Below are 16,587 nucleotides of genomic sequence, written 5' to 3' on the forward strand. Positions count from 1 at the left end.
TTCTCCAGCAGGCTTCGAGTTCAATTGAAGGTTTAAAGGCGGAAGGGACGACATGGGTTTCCGAACTCTTAACGCCATTATCGCGTCCATCAAGACTCGGATCAGCTGGTAAATTGCGGGTAAAGGCAGGTCGTGCCGATCAATTGCTTCCTTCTTCTTACTGGCAAGGCACTACATATTAACTTATGGCAATCTGAAACGGCTTCCAAGTTGGGGATTTACACTGGGCGGGATGGGGCTTTATGATTGGGCCCTTTCGAGATGGCCGGGGAGGGAGCAACACGGAGGAACAAGCTCAACGTCTTGCCCTTTGGGGAAACTTGCTGTAGCATCCCCGATCTTGGCCAGGACTGAACCGTGCCCGTTCCTCCCCTCGTTGAGTGGCCAAGCCGGGTACACAGTGAAGCCAAACAACCATTACTTCCATTTCCATTAGGTCAGGTACCTACCGTACCTACCTACTTAAGGTAGGTCGTTATTAGGGAAGTAATATACTGTATACTATCATTAAGCTTCCTGCCGCAAGGCTTTGATTTCGAACCACCTACCAATATTACTATTACGGCCAGCATTCGATGCATCATGGCTTTTCGCGTCATTACCTACCGTAGGTCCTCAGGGCATCTGCCCAGGTTAGGTAGGCTTAACTCATGTATCAATCGGGGTCAGGGTTCAATGCCACTTTCAAACCGACAGTCATCGTGCACCAGACTTTTTCGCAGCAGCGGAGCTTTTGAATTCTTTTCACGTTTCTATTTCAGCTTCAACAACATACGGGATTAGGGACACCAACATCTGATCTGGGAAAGTATTTGGTATCCATATCAGTTTTCATCAGGAGGTAGTATGTTTAAGGGGTGTTTGATTTGACCATCTAGGCAATTAAGCCATTACGGCACTAGGTACTCGGCGCGATTCAACGTGAAGGGTCGGGAACCAACTGGTTCGGCTCCCGTATCATCCGCTTCTTGGCCCTCCCGTGGAAGTCCACCTTCCCTTCGGCGTCCAACACCAAGTATGCCACAATCGCTACGTCAACCTTCCTCGTCGGCATCCCTTTCTCCTGGTCCTCGCGGAACTGTCTTGCCAAAACCACCCTCAACCACGCCACATACTCCAGCACCGCGGTCAGACTCGGCGGTTGCTGATACTTACTGCCCTTCCGGCGCGTACCGCCTGCTATTACAGTGTCCCGCTCCTGTTCCGAGTCATAGTCCCCATACGGCAACGACTCGCCCCAGTCGCCCACCCTCTGGCCCGACTCAGCCTTCCAGCCGCGGCGTACCTCGGGCTCACAAACCCAGGTGCCGTCCGTCGGGTCCACCACTTCCACGAAGAGCGAGTCGGGGCTGCCCGTCAGCCACTTGCGACCTTGGGCGGGCAACTCGGTGATTTCGGGCCGCAGCGTCAGCTCGTCGTCGACAACGTGCAAACACACGAGGTCGGGGAGGCAGCGGAACAATTTGGAGGGAACGTCGTCCCAGATATTGATCCATTTGCACTGCCAATGGCCGCCGTGCACAGGCGTAGCGTCGCCAAACGCTGAAAAGCGAATTTGCTCTCGGCCGAGGGGGCTTGGAAGGGTGGAAGGGCCTGCGGTGGTATTGCCATTTGTGGCAGGCGGGGGTGGAGGTGGTGACCGTATGCCGGAGGTTGTTGGCAGCTCGACAAATTGGGGCGGCAGACGGGAGCCGTCATTGCTCCATTGGACCCAAGATGGGCAAGGAATTGTTTCAATGACGAGGAAATCGCGGGAATTGTTGTACCAGCCAAAACGGTCGTCGCGGCCAATGTCGTCCGAGCAAATAGAGACGGTGTCATCCTCGTCGTCGTCACTTCCTGTGTACACGGCCGGGCGGGGAGAGCTGATGGCGTATATATCGTAGCGTTCTTTGATGCAGTCACTTTGCACTTGACGCAGCATGGCCAACATGCGTTCCTTTAAAAGGCCCTCGCGGACGGTAGCCTCGTCGCCAGGCTCGCTGCCGAGTTTCATTTTCTCCTTAACCTTGGTACACATTTTACACGCCGCCTTAACACCTCATCGGTTACGGGCTTGCCGATCCACAAGACTCGGTTTAGTCCAAAAACTCAGCCGGGATATGTGCCACGTGAGCTTCTCGCAACCGGCACAAAGACGACTCATGGTGTCGAATCCGCCAAAAGGGAGCATGATATGCTGAATATTCTTGGTTTGGTCGGTGATAGAGGCCGGGGTTCTTGAACTCTCCAAGGAACCTGTGATCATACGCCAATCATTCGGGCGGCTCATCACATTGAACAAGTATACAAGATCCTCATGTGTGGTGAGAGACAGCGGGATAGTTGGCTGGCTATGGGTCAGGTCACCGTAAATTTGCCCCGATTGCTGCTTTATTGGTTTCTCGACCGCACTCTCGACTGCGTCGTAGGCCCCCCGGTTGATCCGCTTTAATAGAGGTTTGTTGGTGAAGTAGCAGGACGTCGGATTCCCCGTAAATACCTGAGGCGTGGCAATTTTCAGTGTGGGACCACGGTCCGTCGGCGCAAAGCGTTGAATGATCTCTCCAAACCTATAGGTAAAATTAAACCTGGGGCCAAGGTTCTGGGCTGGCACAAGCTCCTGGAGGACCTGTCCAGCGTCGCTACAAGCAATTTCTCGCTGCCATTCTTGGACGGCGCGGGAAATACTATCCCAATTGCGATAATGATCGAGATGGAACAGCTCGAGGTAGTGGACTCGAGGCATTAACATCGCGAACTGCCAGACCTCTTTTTGGACCTCGGCGGGCAGGAGGGGGAAGTATCGAAAATGTTTATTGACCATTTCGACGACTGGAGTTTCTCTAAAACAGGCTTCCTGGCTACCTTACGCTGTGTCGAGAACAGCGAGGCTGCGGCTTTATATGGGCAGCAGTGGCTACGAAACCAGACAAGATCGAAGCACGCGTAAGGGACGAGTTTCACAAGTATGGTCAATTTGGTGTTAGCCAAAAGACCCGACTTGATCTACTAGATCTCCAACAGCTGCCATCTCTCAATTCCATCAATATCATTCAGGGGAACAAAAATAGACCTGGACAAGGAGAAAACGGTTAAAAGCCTTTGTCAAGTGATTCGAACCGCGAGAGGCGCAACTAGAATTTGGTAAGCGGAATTCATCCGCCTGCCTTTGTATCTAACGAAACGGCATTCGCAACAGCCCCGTTACAAATCACAAGTATGGCAGAAAGCCAAGTCGCGTCATGAGGATGTATGGGGACCGGCGGTTTAGGACTCCGACGTTATATCGGCAAGTAGGTTGTCTCTAGTAGCGGGTAGTCACCCTGAATTGCAATTAGCGTAGGTACCTAGGTACTTACGGGGTGAGAGGTAACGATTGTCAAAACCAATTCACCGTTGGTATTCTTGATCAACGCCAACAAACCCACCTCTACCTCCATCAACCTTTGCCTATTTTCTCAACTTCGTGATCGCCCCCGGCACTGACGACCCCCCATCCCGCACTATCGAATCCCGCACTATCGAATCCCGCACCCCTTCCACCTGTACCCCCCTCCTGGAGGCCCCCCAAAGTGATAATCACCCCAAGTTCCGCACGCACCTGACAAGGACCTATTACCCTATCGACAACAGCAACAACAACGACGACGACCCCACACCCTACACATCGACCTCACCACCGACGTCCTCTACCTCTATAAACAACCTCCAAAACCTCAGCACGCTGCGCGACCTGCTTCTTCCTGCCCGACAAATTGATCCCGCCTTCCGCGCCGCCCAGCACCCACCCGTGGCCTGCGCCATGCCCTGAACGCCGACCACTTCCCCCCATGCACTGTGGCTGTTGTGGAGCGGTAGGCGGTGCGCGGGGCATATGTTTGCTTCGTTGAGAGGGGGGTTAGGGATGGGGAGGGGCAGGGGATGGGGATGGGGGTACCTAGGTATGGGTGGGAGAAGGTTTTGCCTGGGGAGTTGATGGGATTGTGGCTGGGGTATGTGCAGGTAGGTTTGGCGGTTGGGGAGGGTGTGTTTTGGGGTAGATGGGGGGTGGTTGTTTGTCTGGGGTGGCGAGGTTGGTGGAGGGAGGGCGGTTGTGGATTTGTTGGGGAGTTGTCACGGGCGGTTTGTGGCGGTCCGAGGATGTGCTCTGACGTAGCTTATATTCGGGTAATGTGGTACGTTCTGTTAGCCTCGAGGAACCAGAAACGGCTTCGTTAATGGGTTTCAGCACGCTTTCCTGGGTGACAAAATAGCTCGCAGACGCCGCAGAAGCCTTCACGTTGACACAGGCAGAGCCGGTGCCCTGCTAGGACCAGAGGAAGATCCCCGCACATCTGGGATTGCCCCAGTCCGATACGTTCCAGAGGTAGTCGATGAGATGGTAGGCAGTATTGAAGTTGCCAGCCTCAGATAGGTAACGAAGCATAACACGAGCGAGTTTCCACGACGCCAATTGGTTACCCGGGGAGCGGGTGGGTCGAGAGGCCGTTTGACGCAGTACTTAGGTTAGTACTAATGTATCTTACTTGCGCCGTCGAAACACCCAGTGGCAAGGGCTTTGAATGAAGCCACCTGTGCCGCCGGGGGAGGAGAGCGGGGCGGTCAATGCAAGAAAACACACACTCCCATCCCACTTCCCCCCTCCCATGATTAGGCCTCGCATATGAGTTTGTACATAAGTTTCCGGTCTCCCCCATTTATGACGCCATCGGGGAAACGGCGGGGCCCTCTAGCTGTCGTCGTTTTAAGATCATGATGTTTGTCGTGTTTCGAGAACAAGCTGGTAGAAAAAGCTGAGACAAATTGGCCTGCGGTTAACATTGGCAGAGTTGGGGCGTGGAGGAATCGGGTGCTTCAATGTAAAACAACAACTGTGAAACGGGACGTGTTCCAGCGCGGCTCAACCCGGGCAACAAGGTGCCGCGCGTCTCACGTTCCGCAGGGGGGAACGGGATAAGCTGCCGTCGAAATTCGATGTTTCGACAAAAAGCTTGTGTTAACCAGTAGCGACCACGTTGTGATGAAGTGGTTGGTTGGTTTGAGGGGGACATGGGGATTGCGAGAAAGGCGATGGTGGGATCATGTTGTTGATCCACTTTGGTCTCTGCATGGAAAGTAACGTACCTGCAGACAACGAAGATTCAGTTCAGTCTGCGTTCCGAAAATAAACCGCCGATGGTATCCTGTATGAGCACCTTACCTATCGCGTCTCTTGGTATTGAAGCCTGCGTGAATAGCCACAGAAAAGTGTTGTGGCATGTTAAGCAGCATGCACACACATTCGGTTATTCAGGTTGTTATCACTGCAGCTCAGCATGCAAGGCACCATCCACACCTTCCGCCATCTTGCAGCACATCGCCGATTTAGGAAAGTACAGATCACTGGACGCCGAGTTTAAAATTCATGTGTCGTCTTTTTCAGCCATTCCCCCAGTCTCCTCACTTGGGTCCCTTTCCATTTGCTGCAACGAGTGTTGTTTCTAAGATATTTTACCTTTTTTTCTTTTGTTTTTGTTTTATTATGGTCCTCAACTTCCATGTCCCCGGATGTTAAGCCAGCGCCGAGGAAAATGGCAGCTAGTGGAGTCAGGGAACTGCACCTCGCCGAATCGCCCAAGTCATGATTGCGGGGCCAAACCTTGAAGAAACTTGACCGGGGGTGTTCTGCACGCAATTCCCACGGTCCCATTCCTCCTAGCCATGAGCCTAAGGACACCAACTAGCTAGGCGTCTTACCATTGTTGGTCAACGTCAAGCCATTCCCAACTCCAGCCTTCGGCTCTGTTGGATCTCGAGGATGAAAGGCAGGCATCCGCGAGCATCTTGATGACACGTTCATGTAACAGCTTTGCGGGTTCGGAAGGCACAGCATCTTGGTGAACTGACTCAGAATCGCGCACACAAAAAGGAACCAAAGCCCCGGGCCCTGAGCCCCGCTGCGCTTGCCCCTTTTCCCAACCTAAGGCCCCGTCCACAACACATGCCTGAGGCGTGGGGTGTATTTTGCCCGACACCAATTGACCACTCAAAACTCGCCGTTATGTGGCCACCAAGCCGAGTCTCCCATCGTGATACCCCGAAGGGCTCGAGTCTCATCCGCCCCTGTTCGAGCGATTGAAGTCGTGTGCCCCTACCCGTCGTCATTGGAGGCAGCGATCCGGCAAATCATAAAAAAAAAGTCCCCAAACCAAGTTGGGCACCGGCGACTCGCACGAACTCGCACTGGCGCCAGGCCTGCACCGCACCGACGCTTGCCTTAGTAGTGGGGAAAGTATTGGAGGAGAACGAATCGAGCACGAGCTAGCGCTGCAGTGGCCGACACCAGCCAACAGCAGGCCGGGAAGCGATCATCACACGCTCGGCTGATTGCCCCCGACTCCCTGCGCCCGCAGTCCCCAGTCACACAAATCCACGCCTGCACTGTCTCGGTTTCCCCTGGCTTCTGCCGTGAGCCCTCCCACCTTGTCTCGATTCGGCCGCCGGCTGCTCGCTTTCGTGTAAGAGCAATTGGAGCCGCCCTGGGGACATTCCCGCAATGTCCTCATCCCGCCCCGCCGTCACACCCACGACCTCGACGTTTCCATCGTCCGACGCCCTTTTTTCGAGCACGCCGCCGCTCGCCCCGTCCGCCTTCTTCGCTGGTCCTGGATCCCACACGTCGCCGTCCCCCCGATCCCGATCCCACCGCACCAACAGGAGCCGAGACCTGGCCAACCCTGGCTCGAGGAGCCACTTCTACCACCTCGACGCGATCGACAACAATCCCCCTGCAGACCCCGACCGTCCCTCGGCCCCCGCCGTCCATCCTGCTACCACGTACTCGACATTTCCCTCCAATCCGCCCCGGAGCTCGTCTCTTGCCGCCCGCAACCCCCCACGCACCTCATCGCTGTTGCCGCCCGCGAGAATTGTTGTCGACCCGGGCACTCCCCACGCCGACGCTCCCGAGCTTCGGGATCCGTTCAATGACCCCCGACCGGCGCCCAAGATCCCCGATTCCGCCCGAGAACGAGACTGGAAACACAAGAGGGGGCATTCGCGGTCAAGTAGCGCCGGGGGCCTGAGCGACACTCTCCGCAACCTCAACCGCTGGTCGGCCTCGACGACTTCAAGTCGCGCATCGCATATTGCCGACTTCACTCGCCGGGTAAGTTCTGAGATACTAGGAGGAGCATTCACATCGCCGGGCAAGAAGCTCCATCGGCGACAGCCTTCAACACCAGGTGGTTCGCCTCGGTCATCGATCCAGATAAGGAATCGGAACGAGCCGGCCGCAACCACAACCCTCGCACCGCTCCAGAGTCTGCCCCAGATTTCGACGGGACCGTCGCTCGAGGACGAAGTTCTCGAAGCCCATGCGCTGAGGCAGTTCTCTTTGGAGCAGCCTGAACAGGCGCCGCAACCACAACAGGACAGCGGCAGGTTTTGGGATGACCAAGGAGACGCGGAAGAGGAGCAGGGATCATCATCTTTTCAGGCGCACCTCGCCGAACCTCCGCCTGCCACGATGGTTATGAACGGTTCTACCATGCCCTACACACAAAATGGCCAGGTCAGGGGCCACTCACGCAGCCGATCAACCGGGGCAAAAGGAAGCGCCGACACCACCGTCTCCTCGCGGAGCCGAGATAAAGATCGTGACCGTGAAAGGGACCGTGATCGCCACGGAAAGCCCATGTCCCAAAAAGCAATGTTGTCCAAAGCTCTGCAAAAAGCCAACACCGCCGTTCAACTGGACAATGCGCAAAACTTGGAGGGCGCTAGGAGGGCCTATGCCGAAGCATGTACTGTGCTGCAGCAAGTACTCCTGCGGACTTCTGGCGAGGAGGACCGGAGGAAGCTCGAAGCCATCGTGAGTACCCACGGTTTAGCATTGCCCGTTCCACCCAGAGTCTAACAAGTCCCGTCCCGGCCATTAGCATGAAACTTACCTAGCGCGAGTAATGGAACTCGACGAGCAACTCGTCGACATGGAGCCCGAGGGGAAGGCGTTACCTCAACGGCCTGAAAGCAACGACCTCCACGATGTTCTGAACGGGCAAATAGCGAGTGGTCAATACTCGCACCCAGCTACGGGCGAAAGAGAGCGAATTCAGGAGGAGTTTTTGGAGGCCCAGTTTGCTCAGGAGCCGATGAGACACCCCCCACCGCCCTCAAGAGCATCGCCACTTCCCGGCGATGCCGTCAGGGATCCCAGAGATGGGCCCTCGTCCTACCTAACCCAACAGTACTCCCTACAGTCGGCCTTTTCAAGGGCCCGGTACCAGAACGGCTCAACGCTACGGCCCCCGAACATAGATAACGCATACATGCCGCCGCCGCTATTACCTCGACGACCACACTCTCCTGCCCGACTCTCACCACCGCCCTTCGAGCACGAAAGCCCTCAACGCCCCCCCCCAGAGCTGCCGGCCCAGAGCACCCAGTTAGCGCCGCCACTGCCGCAGTTGGGACATAAACGAGCCGGCAGCCACGAGTCGGTCTCGTGGCTGGATCCAATCGACGAATCCGAGCATTCGAGCGTGACGTCGGTGCACTCGCGCTCTTCTTCTCGAGTTGTACGTAAGCATATCCGAGCTGCCAGTGGCGCCACGGAAGCCGAGTTCGACGCAGCTTTGGACGACGCCATCGAGGCCGCGTACGACGACGGATACGACCCAGAAGCGCAATACTCCGAGCACCCCTTCCACGATGCCCAAGTGGATCCCATCGCGAACACACTCCGGCGGGTGGAGATCGCTAGGGAATTGGTGCGTGAATCCGAAAGGGAGGCGCTTGAGCTTGCCAACGAGCGTGAGCAAAGACTACGGCGACAGCAACAACTAGAGGATGAGGAATACCGCAGGCAGGAGGCCATCGGCGAGGACGAATTTTACGACGGCAACGACTCGGAAGAGGATGAACGACTGCTGGAGCAGATGACCCAGGGCAATACCATTCAGGACTTTTCGTTTGGTGTCCAGCCGAGGCCACCAGTCCCGCGGGAGTCTGACTCAAGCGGCATGACCGGCCGGACCTGGCACAGCTCCATGGGATCCAACCCGCCTACTGGGACGACGCTTCTCACCCCGGTAAGCGAAGATAACGGTCTCCCGCATCCATCAGGCCCATTGCCGGCGTTGCCACCCCACGCCATGGCTCCTCTTCCGCCGCCTCCCACTTCCGCGGGGTCCCAGGGCTCCGGCCAAAGCGTCCGGAACAGGCGACTGTCAGGTCAAAACCCGAAAGAGCTGAAGATCGAGACAACGCAGCTCGCCCCGGCAGCACCAGCAACAGCCGGGCCGGCAATCCCATCCATGCCAAAAGCGGGCAGTTATATCGTACAACAACGTCAAGCTCTATCCGCCGGCCCCAACCGGACGGCGGGTCCGTTTTCTGCCAGGCTCGGCCCGTCCCCTATCCCTGGAACCCTCGACGAAGAGCCGGACGACACACCGCTACCACCACTGGCCTTCTCGCAGGAAGACTACTCGCGCGTGGGGACCCCGTCAGTCGTGCGACCCAATCTCCGGAAGAACTACTCCGCTTCCTCCCTCAAAAGCCTCAAGACACGCAACCTCTCCATCTCCCACATGGAAGACACACCAGACCACTCTCCGGGCACCCCATTGAGCACCCAGTTCGGCTCGCGGCTCCCCGCGATGCCCTCGCTCCCGCCAGGCCTCGTCAAAGACCGCACCAACAGCGCCACCACCAGCGGCTTACACCTTTTCGAGAACCACTTCCACTCCACCGACGACCTGGGCTCCCCGAACCCGCTCCACCCCGACGCGCCCGCGCCCCTCGAACCCTGCCCAAGCGACGTCACGCTCCGCCCCTTCTGGCTGATGCGCGCCTTATACCAAACCCTGTGCCACTCGCGCGGCGGGTACCTCAGCACCAAGCTCTTCGTCCCGCGCGACGTGTGGCGCGTCAAGGGCGTCAAGCTCAAGGGCATCGAGGACAAGATCGCCAACTGCGACCTGCTGACCGCCGCTCTGCAGAAGCTGGCCCGCGTCGACACCTGTGATGCGGATGCTGTCCTCGAGGAGATGCAGGCGCTGGAGGGCGTGCTCGAGCAGGTGCAGAGTAACCTGTCGCGGCGCCTGGGCAGTGATGTCGGTGTGCAGGGGGCGGGCGCCATGTTCAAGGATGCGGCGGCGGCGGGGGCCGGGGATGGCACCGATCCGGCGTCGATGCCGCGCTCGGCGAGTGTCGCGGGGAAGGCGAGCAGCTTTTCGTGGAGGCGGTTGAGGAGCAAGAATAGTTCGGCGAATTTGCCCGGGTTGGCGACGGGGTATGGTGGGAAGGGTGGGGGTGGTGGGAATGTTGGGGGTGGTGCGAGCTCGACAAACCTGCATGAGGGCATGGGCAAGGATATGGCTATTGCTAGCTTGCCGATGACTAGCCACCCGACCAGCCGGCCGACGAAGCGGGATGTGGGTGGTGTGGCGTTTGGGGGTCCCAATGCGAATTATATGGCGTCGTTGGCGAGGTTGTTTGACGCCGCGCAGACAGTGGGTAAGTAACAACGACTTACAACGAGGATAGACGAGAGATATGTTGGCTAACGCTTACTTTTTACAGACCAAGTCGCGCGACAGGTCGACGACCCGGGCCTGCGGCACGCCGACAAGACACAGGTCGGCATCGAGCTGTGCACACGCCACGCAGCAGAGTTCTTTGCGTTTTATGTCTGCCGGTTTGCGCTGGCCGACCTAACGCTCCTGTTAGACAAGTTTGTGAAGCGCGGCACAGAGTGGGTGCTGGTGTGAACATCCCTCCCGGTCCCACATGAGTGTTGAGGCCCCCGCCCCGCCGTGTAGGTGAAGCAGACCGTTGTGCGATATCGGCCCTGGCTGTTGTTGTTTGAAGGAGGCTCGTGCTGGTGTACGAGGTTTATGATTGACTGAGAGCACCATCTTCAAGGGATGGGTGAATGGGGTGTGTATAATTGCATGCATGGAACGGGGGAAGGATTGTATGTACCTGGCCAGGAGGGAGAAACCCCCTTTCCATTTAGACGCTTGAGATATGTTTCATTACTGCTGCAGGTTGGGATACTGAACACAGAAGGATTGAAGCGCGGGATCATGGGTTGGAGCGCTGTACATAGCTTTTCTTGCTGTTGTCCATATTAATTCCAATGTCTTCAAAGTTGTGACCCCTGAGCTCCTCTCTCTCTTGTTACTGCGGGTGGGTGGTCTTCAGGGGGCCCGATAAGATAAGCATTTTGAGCTCCAGAAAGTTGCGGGATGAATTCTCTTGGCGTTCCTGGCGATCTCCAATTTTCGGGCACTGCGCAGCTAACCGAAGACGACGACGACCCGCCGATATCTCGACACGAAACCCGATTCCACCGCGGATTACATGACCTAGAACGCCAATTGGATGCGTGGCGTGCCGGGCCGGGAAACACGGATGGGACTATGGCTGCGGCGTGTGCGTCTGGCGCCGCCTCTGGGCCGAGTGTCTCCGCTGTCGACGCCGACGCAGGCTTTGCGAACAGCAACAAGAGGGGGAACAGTGGTAGTACCAGGTAGCACGCGATGCTTTACCGGAGGATATTCGCAACTTCCAGCGCCGTTATCGAGTTTGCGGTCCATCCGTACCCCCACCGGTTATCCCCTCACCCCACATCGAACCGTCCCGACGACAGCAACACCACTGCAATGCCGCCTCGCCAGCACCTCTCTTAAAGACGGACCCGAGCAGCGCCGCGCCGCCGAGCTCGAAAAACGCATTGCCGCAATACCCATTGAGCGCTATCGTAACTTCTGCATCGTCGCCCACATCGACCATGGCAAGAGCACACTCTCCGACCGGCTCCTCGAGTACACGGGCACCATCTCAGCCAGCGACGCCAATAAGCAGATCCTCGTACGTCCAACCACTCCCCAAGTCCCCCACCCTCTCCCCCCTTCCACACAACCCAACAGCCCCCTCTAACAACCACCCCCGCCCCACCACCAGGACAAACTCGACGTCGAGCGCGAACGCGGCATCACCGTCAAAGCGCAAACCTGCACCATGATCCACCGCTCCGCACGCGACGGGCTCGACTACCTCCTCCACCTCGTCGACACCCCGGGGCACGTGGACTTCCGCGCCGAAGTGACCCGCTCCTACGCCTCGTGCGGCGGCGCGCTGCTGCTGGTGGACGCCTCGCAGGGCGTGCAGGCGCAGACGGTGGCGAATTTTTACTTAGCGTTTGCGCAGGGGTTGTCGTTGGTGCCGGTGGTGAATAAAATTGATTTGCCGACGGCGGATGTGCAGAGGGCGCTGGATCAGCTGGAGAGTGTGTTCGAGTTGGATACGTCGTTTGCGGTGAGGGTGAGTGCGAAGACGGGGCATGGGGTGGGGGAGATCCTGCCGGCGGTGCTGGAGCATGTGCCTGCGCCGGTGGGGGATACGGCCAAGCCGTTGAGGATGTTGTTGGTGGATTCGTGGTATGATACGTTTAAGGGGGTGGTGTTGCTGGTGAGGGTGTTTGATGGGACCGTGAGGGCGGGGGATAAGTTGGTGAGCTTGCAGACGGAGAATGAGTATATTGTGGGGGAGGTGGGTATTCAGTATCCGAATCAAGTGCCGCAGAAGGTGTTGCGGGCGGGGCAGGTTGGGTATGTGCACTTCAACCCCGGGATGAAGAGGATTCAGGACGCCAAGATTGGGGATACCTTCACGACGGTGGGGTCGGAGAAGGCCGTCGAGGCGTATCCGGGGTTTGAGGAACCCAAGCCGATGGTTTTCGTCGCGGCGTTTCCGACAGATCAGAGTGATTACACGAAACTTGCGGACAGCATTGGGCAGCTGGTGCTCAACGACCGTAGCGTCACGCTGCAAAAGGACTTCTCCGAGGCTCTTGGCGCCGGGTGGCGTTTGGGCTTTTTGGGGAGTTTGCACTGTTCGGTCTTCCAGGACCGACTCCGCCAGGAGCACGGTGCCGACATCATCATCACGGAGCCTGCGGTCCCGACAAAGATCGCCTGGAGCACGGGCGGCGCGGAGACGATCATCACGAACCCTGCCGACTTCCCTGAAGGCGAAGACGTCCGCATGCGCAAGGCCATCACCTTCGAGCCTTACGTGCTCGCCACCATCACGCTGCCCGACGAATACTTGGGCAGGGTCATCGAGATATGCGAGAACGCCCGCGGTCTCCAGAAGAGCCTCGAGTTCTTCCACGCTACGCAGGTCATCCTCAAGTATGAGGTGCCCATGTCGAGCTTGGTGGACGACCTGTTCGGAAAGCTGAAGGGCGCCACCAAGGGCTACGCCACGCTGGACTACGAGGACGCTGGGTGGCGGGAGAGCCAACTGGTCAAGATGAACCTGCTAGTTAACAAGGAGCCCGTGGACGCCATTGCGCGTGTGGTTCACGCCAGCCAAGTAGACCGACTGGGCAGGCAGTGGGTGACAAAGTTCAAGGAGCACGTCGACAGGCAGATGTTCGGTACGTTGTGACGCTCCCACGCCGCCCCTTTCCCCCTTGATAATATCCGTGAGACTGACCCCCCGCAGAAATCATCATCCAGGCCGCCGTGGGCAAGCGCATTGTCGCCCGTGAAACCATCAAGCCCTTCCGCAAGGATGTCCTGGCCAAGCTGCATGCCAGCGATATCTCCCGCCGCAGGAAGCTGCTCGAGAAGCAAAAGGCCGGCCGCAAGCGCCTCCGTGCCGTTGGCAACGTCGTCATCGACCAGTCGGCGTTCCAGAAGTTCTTGTCCAGGTGAGGGGGTATCTTCGCCGCTCTGTGTTATTAGCTTGGTGTAATATAGCTGTGATCTCTGGTTCATGGAAAGTCGGCGCTCGGATGGTTTGCCATAGAACTCATTGGATAGGGTATTGTGTATGTTGAAGCCTGGCGATGCGGTGTCGAGGTATAGGAGCTATCCCTTCAACTCGAGCTTGTGGGCCTTCGATACATTTGGGTCGGTCTCAAATTTCACTTTGGGATAATCGGGGGCCAACTGCCTGAAGATAAACAAGCACGACCAACTGGTCGTGAATATGGGTGTTGGGCTAAGCTGCTGACCAAGATATTCCTGGTGCCCTAAACGGGTATCCGGGTTGGGCGCCGCTGAATACAGCCTGCTGGACATAGTGCATTCTGCCAAGCGATCCATAAGCACCGCCGGGACGTCCCAATGAGCCCATCCGATATTACAAGCTCCGTCTCACTATTTAGCGGCCACGGCGATTTGAATGAACGCGCACTCCAGCTGCTCACCGCGCCTATGGACGGAGGCAATAGATCCACGAATACCCTCTCAACTGGGCCATGACAGTCGTCCGCTTTCCCGGTCGCCTCCTTCTACCCGGCGCCGGCTCAATGATCTGGGGTCAGAGTCCAAACAAGCTGTCGTATTGCGGTGACGTTGATAGATATTGACATGTCTGGCCATCAACGGTTTTGGAACAAAGCTTGGCATGCGATTGGAGCTGTTATGTGAACCCTGCCCTCGACCATAACGCGATGCCGTCCAATGTGCCAAGTTAGATGCCCAAGCGGCTCTTGTTGCGGCGCGTAGGGTGGCACAAGGTGACGACCCTTGGACTCTCTGGCCGGCACATGAGACTCGCTTGGCCTCCACCCCAATGTTCCACCAATAGCCAAAGCCCGGACGGGGAAATAGACATCTCATTGGGGCGCATGGCTTTGGAACCGTTGTATAATAAGGCGTTTGTGGGGAAGAGGGTTGTAGAACCTGATATTATAGGGATCTGGCAAAAGGGGGATGATCACCCTTTAACCGTCCAAACAAGGCGCGGCTAAACAAGACAAAAATGCCCGACAAGGAGGCAATGCACTCCAGCCGCGGGGCCCCGCTTGCAGATGCCGTGGCCTTACCGAATTGGGGGTTTGATTCGAGATTCCGGGTCGTGTTATAACAGGAAAAGAGCGGCGGGATCCTCAGGAACGAAACATATTGCAGGGGTCTGACAGGGAAACAAACAAGGAATCCATTCGCCGCCTGGCGCGGGGACTGTTCTGGAAATACGGGACGGGCGGGTAGATTTGCAGACACGCAGACTGATGACGACCGGGAACATGTGTCTGCCCGCGGGGTATATAGGATCATCCCCTTTCCGCTGTTCCCAACTGTCCGGTCGATGTCTGGGCAGCACACGGAACCAAACAAGCACTTCTTAGCGTCTTGAACTCCAACGTCATCATCATGAAGGCCAGTCTCCTCTTCTTGGCGCCGCTCGCCGTCTCGGCAGCACCCGCCCTCGACAGCCGCCAGGCGGCCCAGAGCATCGACAAGCTCTTCAAGGCCAAGGGCAAGCACTACTTTGGCACCTGCGCCGACCAGGGCCGTCTCGGCTCCGGCAAGAACGCGGCCATCATCGAGGCCAACTTCGGCCAGGTGACGCCCGAGAACAGCATGAAATGGCAGAGCATCAACCCCAACCAGGGCAGCTACAGCTGGGGCCAGGCCGACTACCTCGTCGACTGGGCCACCCAGCGCAACATCACCATCCGCGGCCACACCTTTGTCTGGCACTCGCAGCTCGCCGGCTGGGTCAACAACATCCGCGACAAGGCCACCCTGACCAAGGCCATCCAGGACCACATCACCACCGTCATGACCCGGTACAAGGGCAAGATCTACGGCTATGTATGTTTTGCTGTTGGCGTGAGCATGCCAAACCCGAGCTAACCCGCAACACCCTAGGACGTCATCAACGAGATGTTCAACGAGGACGGCTCGCTCCGCAGCAGCGTCTTCTCCAACGTGCTCGGCGAGGACTTCGTCGACATCGCCTTCAAGGCGGCGCGCGCGGCCGACGCCAACGCCAAGCTGTACATCAACGACTACAACCTGGACAGCCCCAACGCGGCCAAGGTGACCAACGGCATGATCAACCACGTCAAGAAGTGGATGGCCGCCGGCACCCCCATCGACGGCATCGGCACCCAGGGCCACCTCCAGTCCGGCGGCGGCAACGGCCTCGCCGGCGCCATCAAGGCTCTCGCCGCTTCCGGCGTCTCCGAGGTTGCCGTCACCGAGCTCGACATCCAGAACAGCAACACCAACGACTACACCGCCGTCACCCAGGGCTGCCTCGACGAGCCCAAGTGCGTTGGTATCACCGTCTGGGGTGTGCGTGACCCGGTTAGTTGACTCTTTCTTTCTCCTCTCTCTCCGTCTGGCGTGATGAAATGCACTGGAACGGACTGCTAACAAACGACTTTACAGGACTCGTGGCGTCCCCAGGGCAACCCCCTCCTCTTTGACAGCAACTACAACCCCAAGGCCAACTACAACGCCATTGTCAGTCTTCTGTCCAAGTAAACTCGAGATGGCTCAAAGCAACCCCACCGGGTTGCTCAGACGGAGAAACCGGGATGGAACAAAACCGAGGTTAAGATCCGATTTCTGGACATGAATTATTCTTGTGTACATATGGGATAGCTACAAAATGATTATGACATGATCGCGCATGTTTGTGTATACCATTGTTCGTTTGACATCCTGAGGCTTGGTGAGCCAGTCTTGGTCCTTTGGCATTGATGGAAGTCTACCTACCTCCTTATTCGGTGATATCAGCTGGGCGGCACCGTGAGCATGGGGATACACATCAAGTCCAGGAGAAGAGCGGCAAACATACATGTTCTCT

At 57.4% G+C, this 16,587-nt stretch overlaps 4 protein-coding genes across 4 annotated transcripts; 3 read left to right on the forward strand and 1 right to left on the reverse strand.

Moving 5' to 3' along the window:
* Window positions 1-916: 916 nt before the first annotated feature.
* Window positions 917-1,996, reverse strand: F5144DRAFT_606894 (uncharacterized protein; the record flags this gene model as incomplete). Its single annotated transcript, XM_066791519.1, has 1 exon — window positions 917-1,996. The coding sequence occupies one exon, from the start codon at window positions 1,994-1,996 to the stop codon at window positions 917-919; it is 1,080 nt and encodes a 359-aa protein (XP_066638960.1).
* Window positions 1,997-6,517: 4,521 nt separating this feature from the next.
* F5144DRAFT_596421 (uncharacterized protein) lies at window positions 6,518-10,736 on the forward strand (the record flags this gene model as incomplete). Its single annotated transcript, XM_066790796.1, has 4 exons — window positions 6,518-7,129; window positions 7,232-7,834; window positions 8,388-10,482; window positions 10,549-10,736. The coding sequence occupies 4 exons, from the start codon at window positions 6,518-6,520 to the stop codon at window positions 10,734-10,736; spliced, it is 3,498 nt and encodes a 1,165-aa protein (XP_066638961.1).
* A 646-nt stretch (window positions 10,737-11,382) lies between these two features.
* F5144DRAFT_498413 (uncharacterized protein) lies at window positions 11,383-13,694 on the forward strand (the record flags this gene model as incomplete). Its single annotated transcript, XM_066786266.1, has 3 exons — window positions 11,383-11,841; window positions 11,935-13,414; window positions 13,483-13,694. 3 exons carry the CDS (start codon window positions 11,383-11,385, stop codon window positions 13,692-13,694), a joined length of 2,151 nt encoding a protein of 716 aa, XP_066638962.1.
* A 1,446-nt stretch (window positions 13,695-15,140) lies between these two features.
* Window positions 15,141-16,262, forward strand: F5144DRAFT_551856 (glycoside hydrolase superfamily; the record flags this gene model as incomplete). The annotated part of the gene is made up of 3 exons (XM_066787711.1): window positions 15,141-15,584; window positions 15,642-16,082; window positions 16,167-16,262. 3 exons carry the CDS (start codon window positions 15,141-15,143, stop codon window positions 16,260-16,262), a joined length of 981 nt encoding a protein of 326 aa, XP_066638963.1.
* Window positions 16,263-16,587: the final 325 nt, after the last annotated feature.

This window comes from Chaetomium tenue, assembly GCF_020726465.1.
Source record: "Chaetomium tenue strain MPI-SDFR-AT-0079 chromosome Unknown F5144scaffold_7, whole genome shotgun sequence".
NCBI lineage: Eukaryota > Fungi > Ascomycota > Sordariomycetes > Sordariales > Chaetomiaceae > Chaetomium > Chaetomium tenue.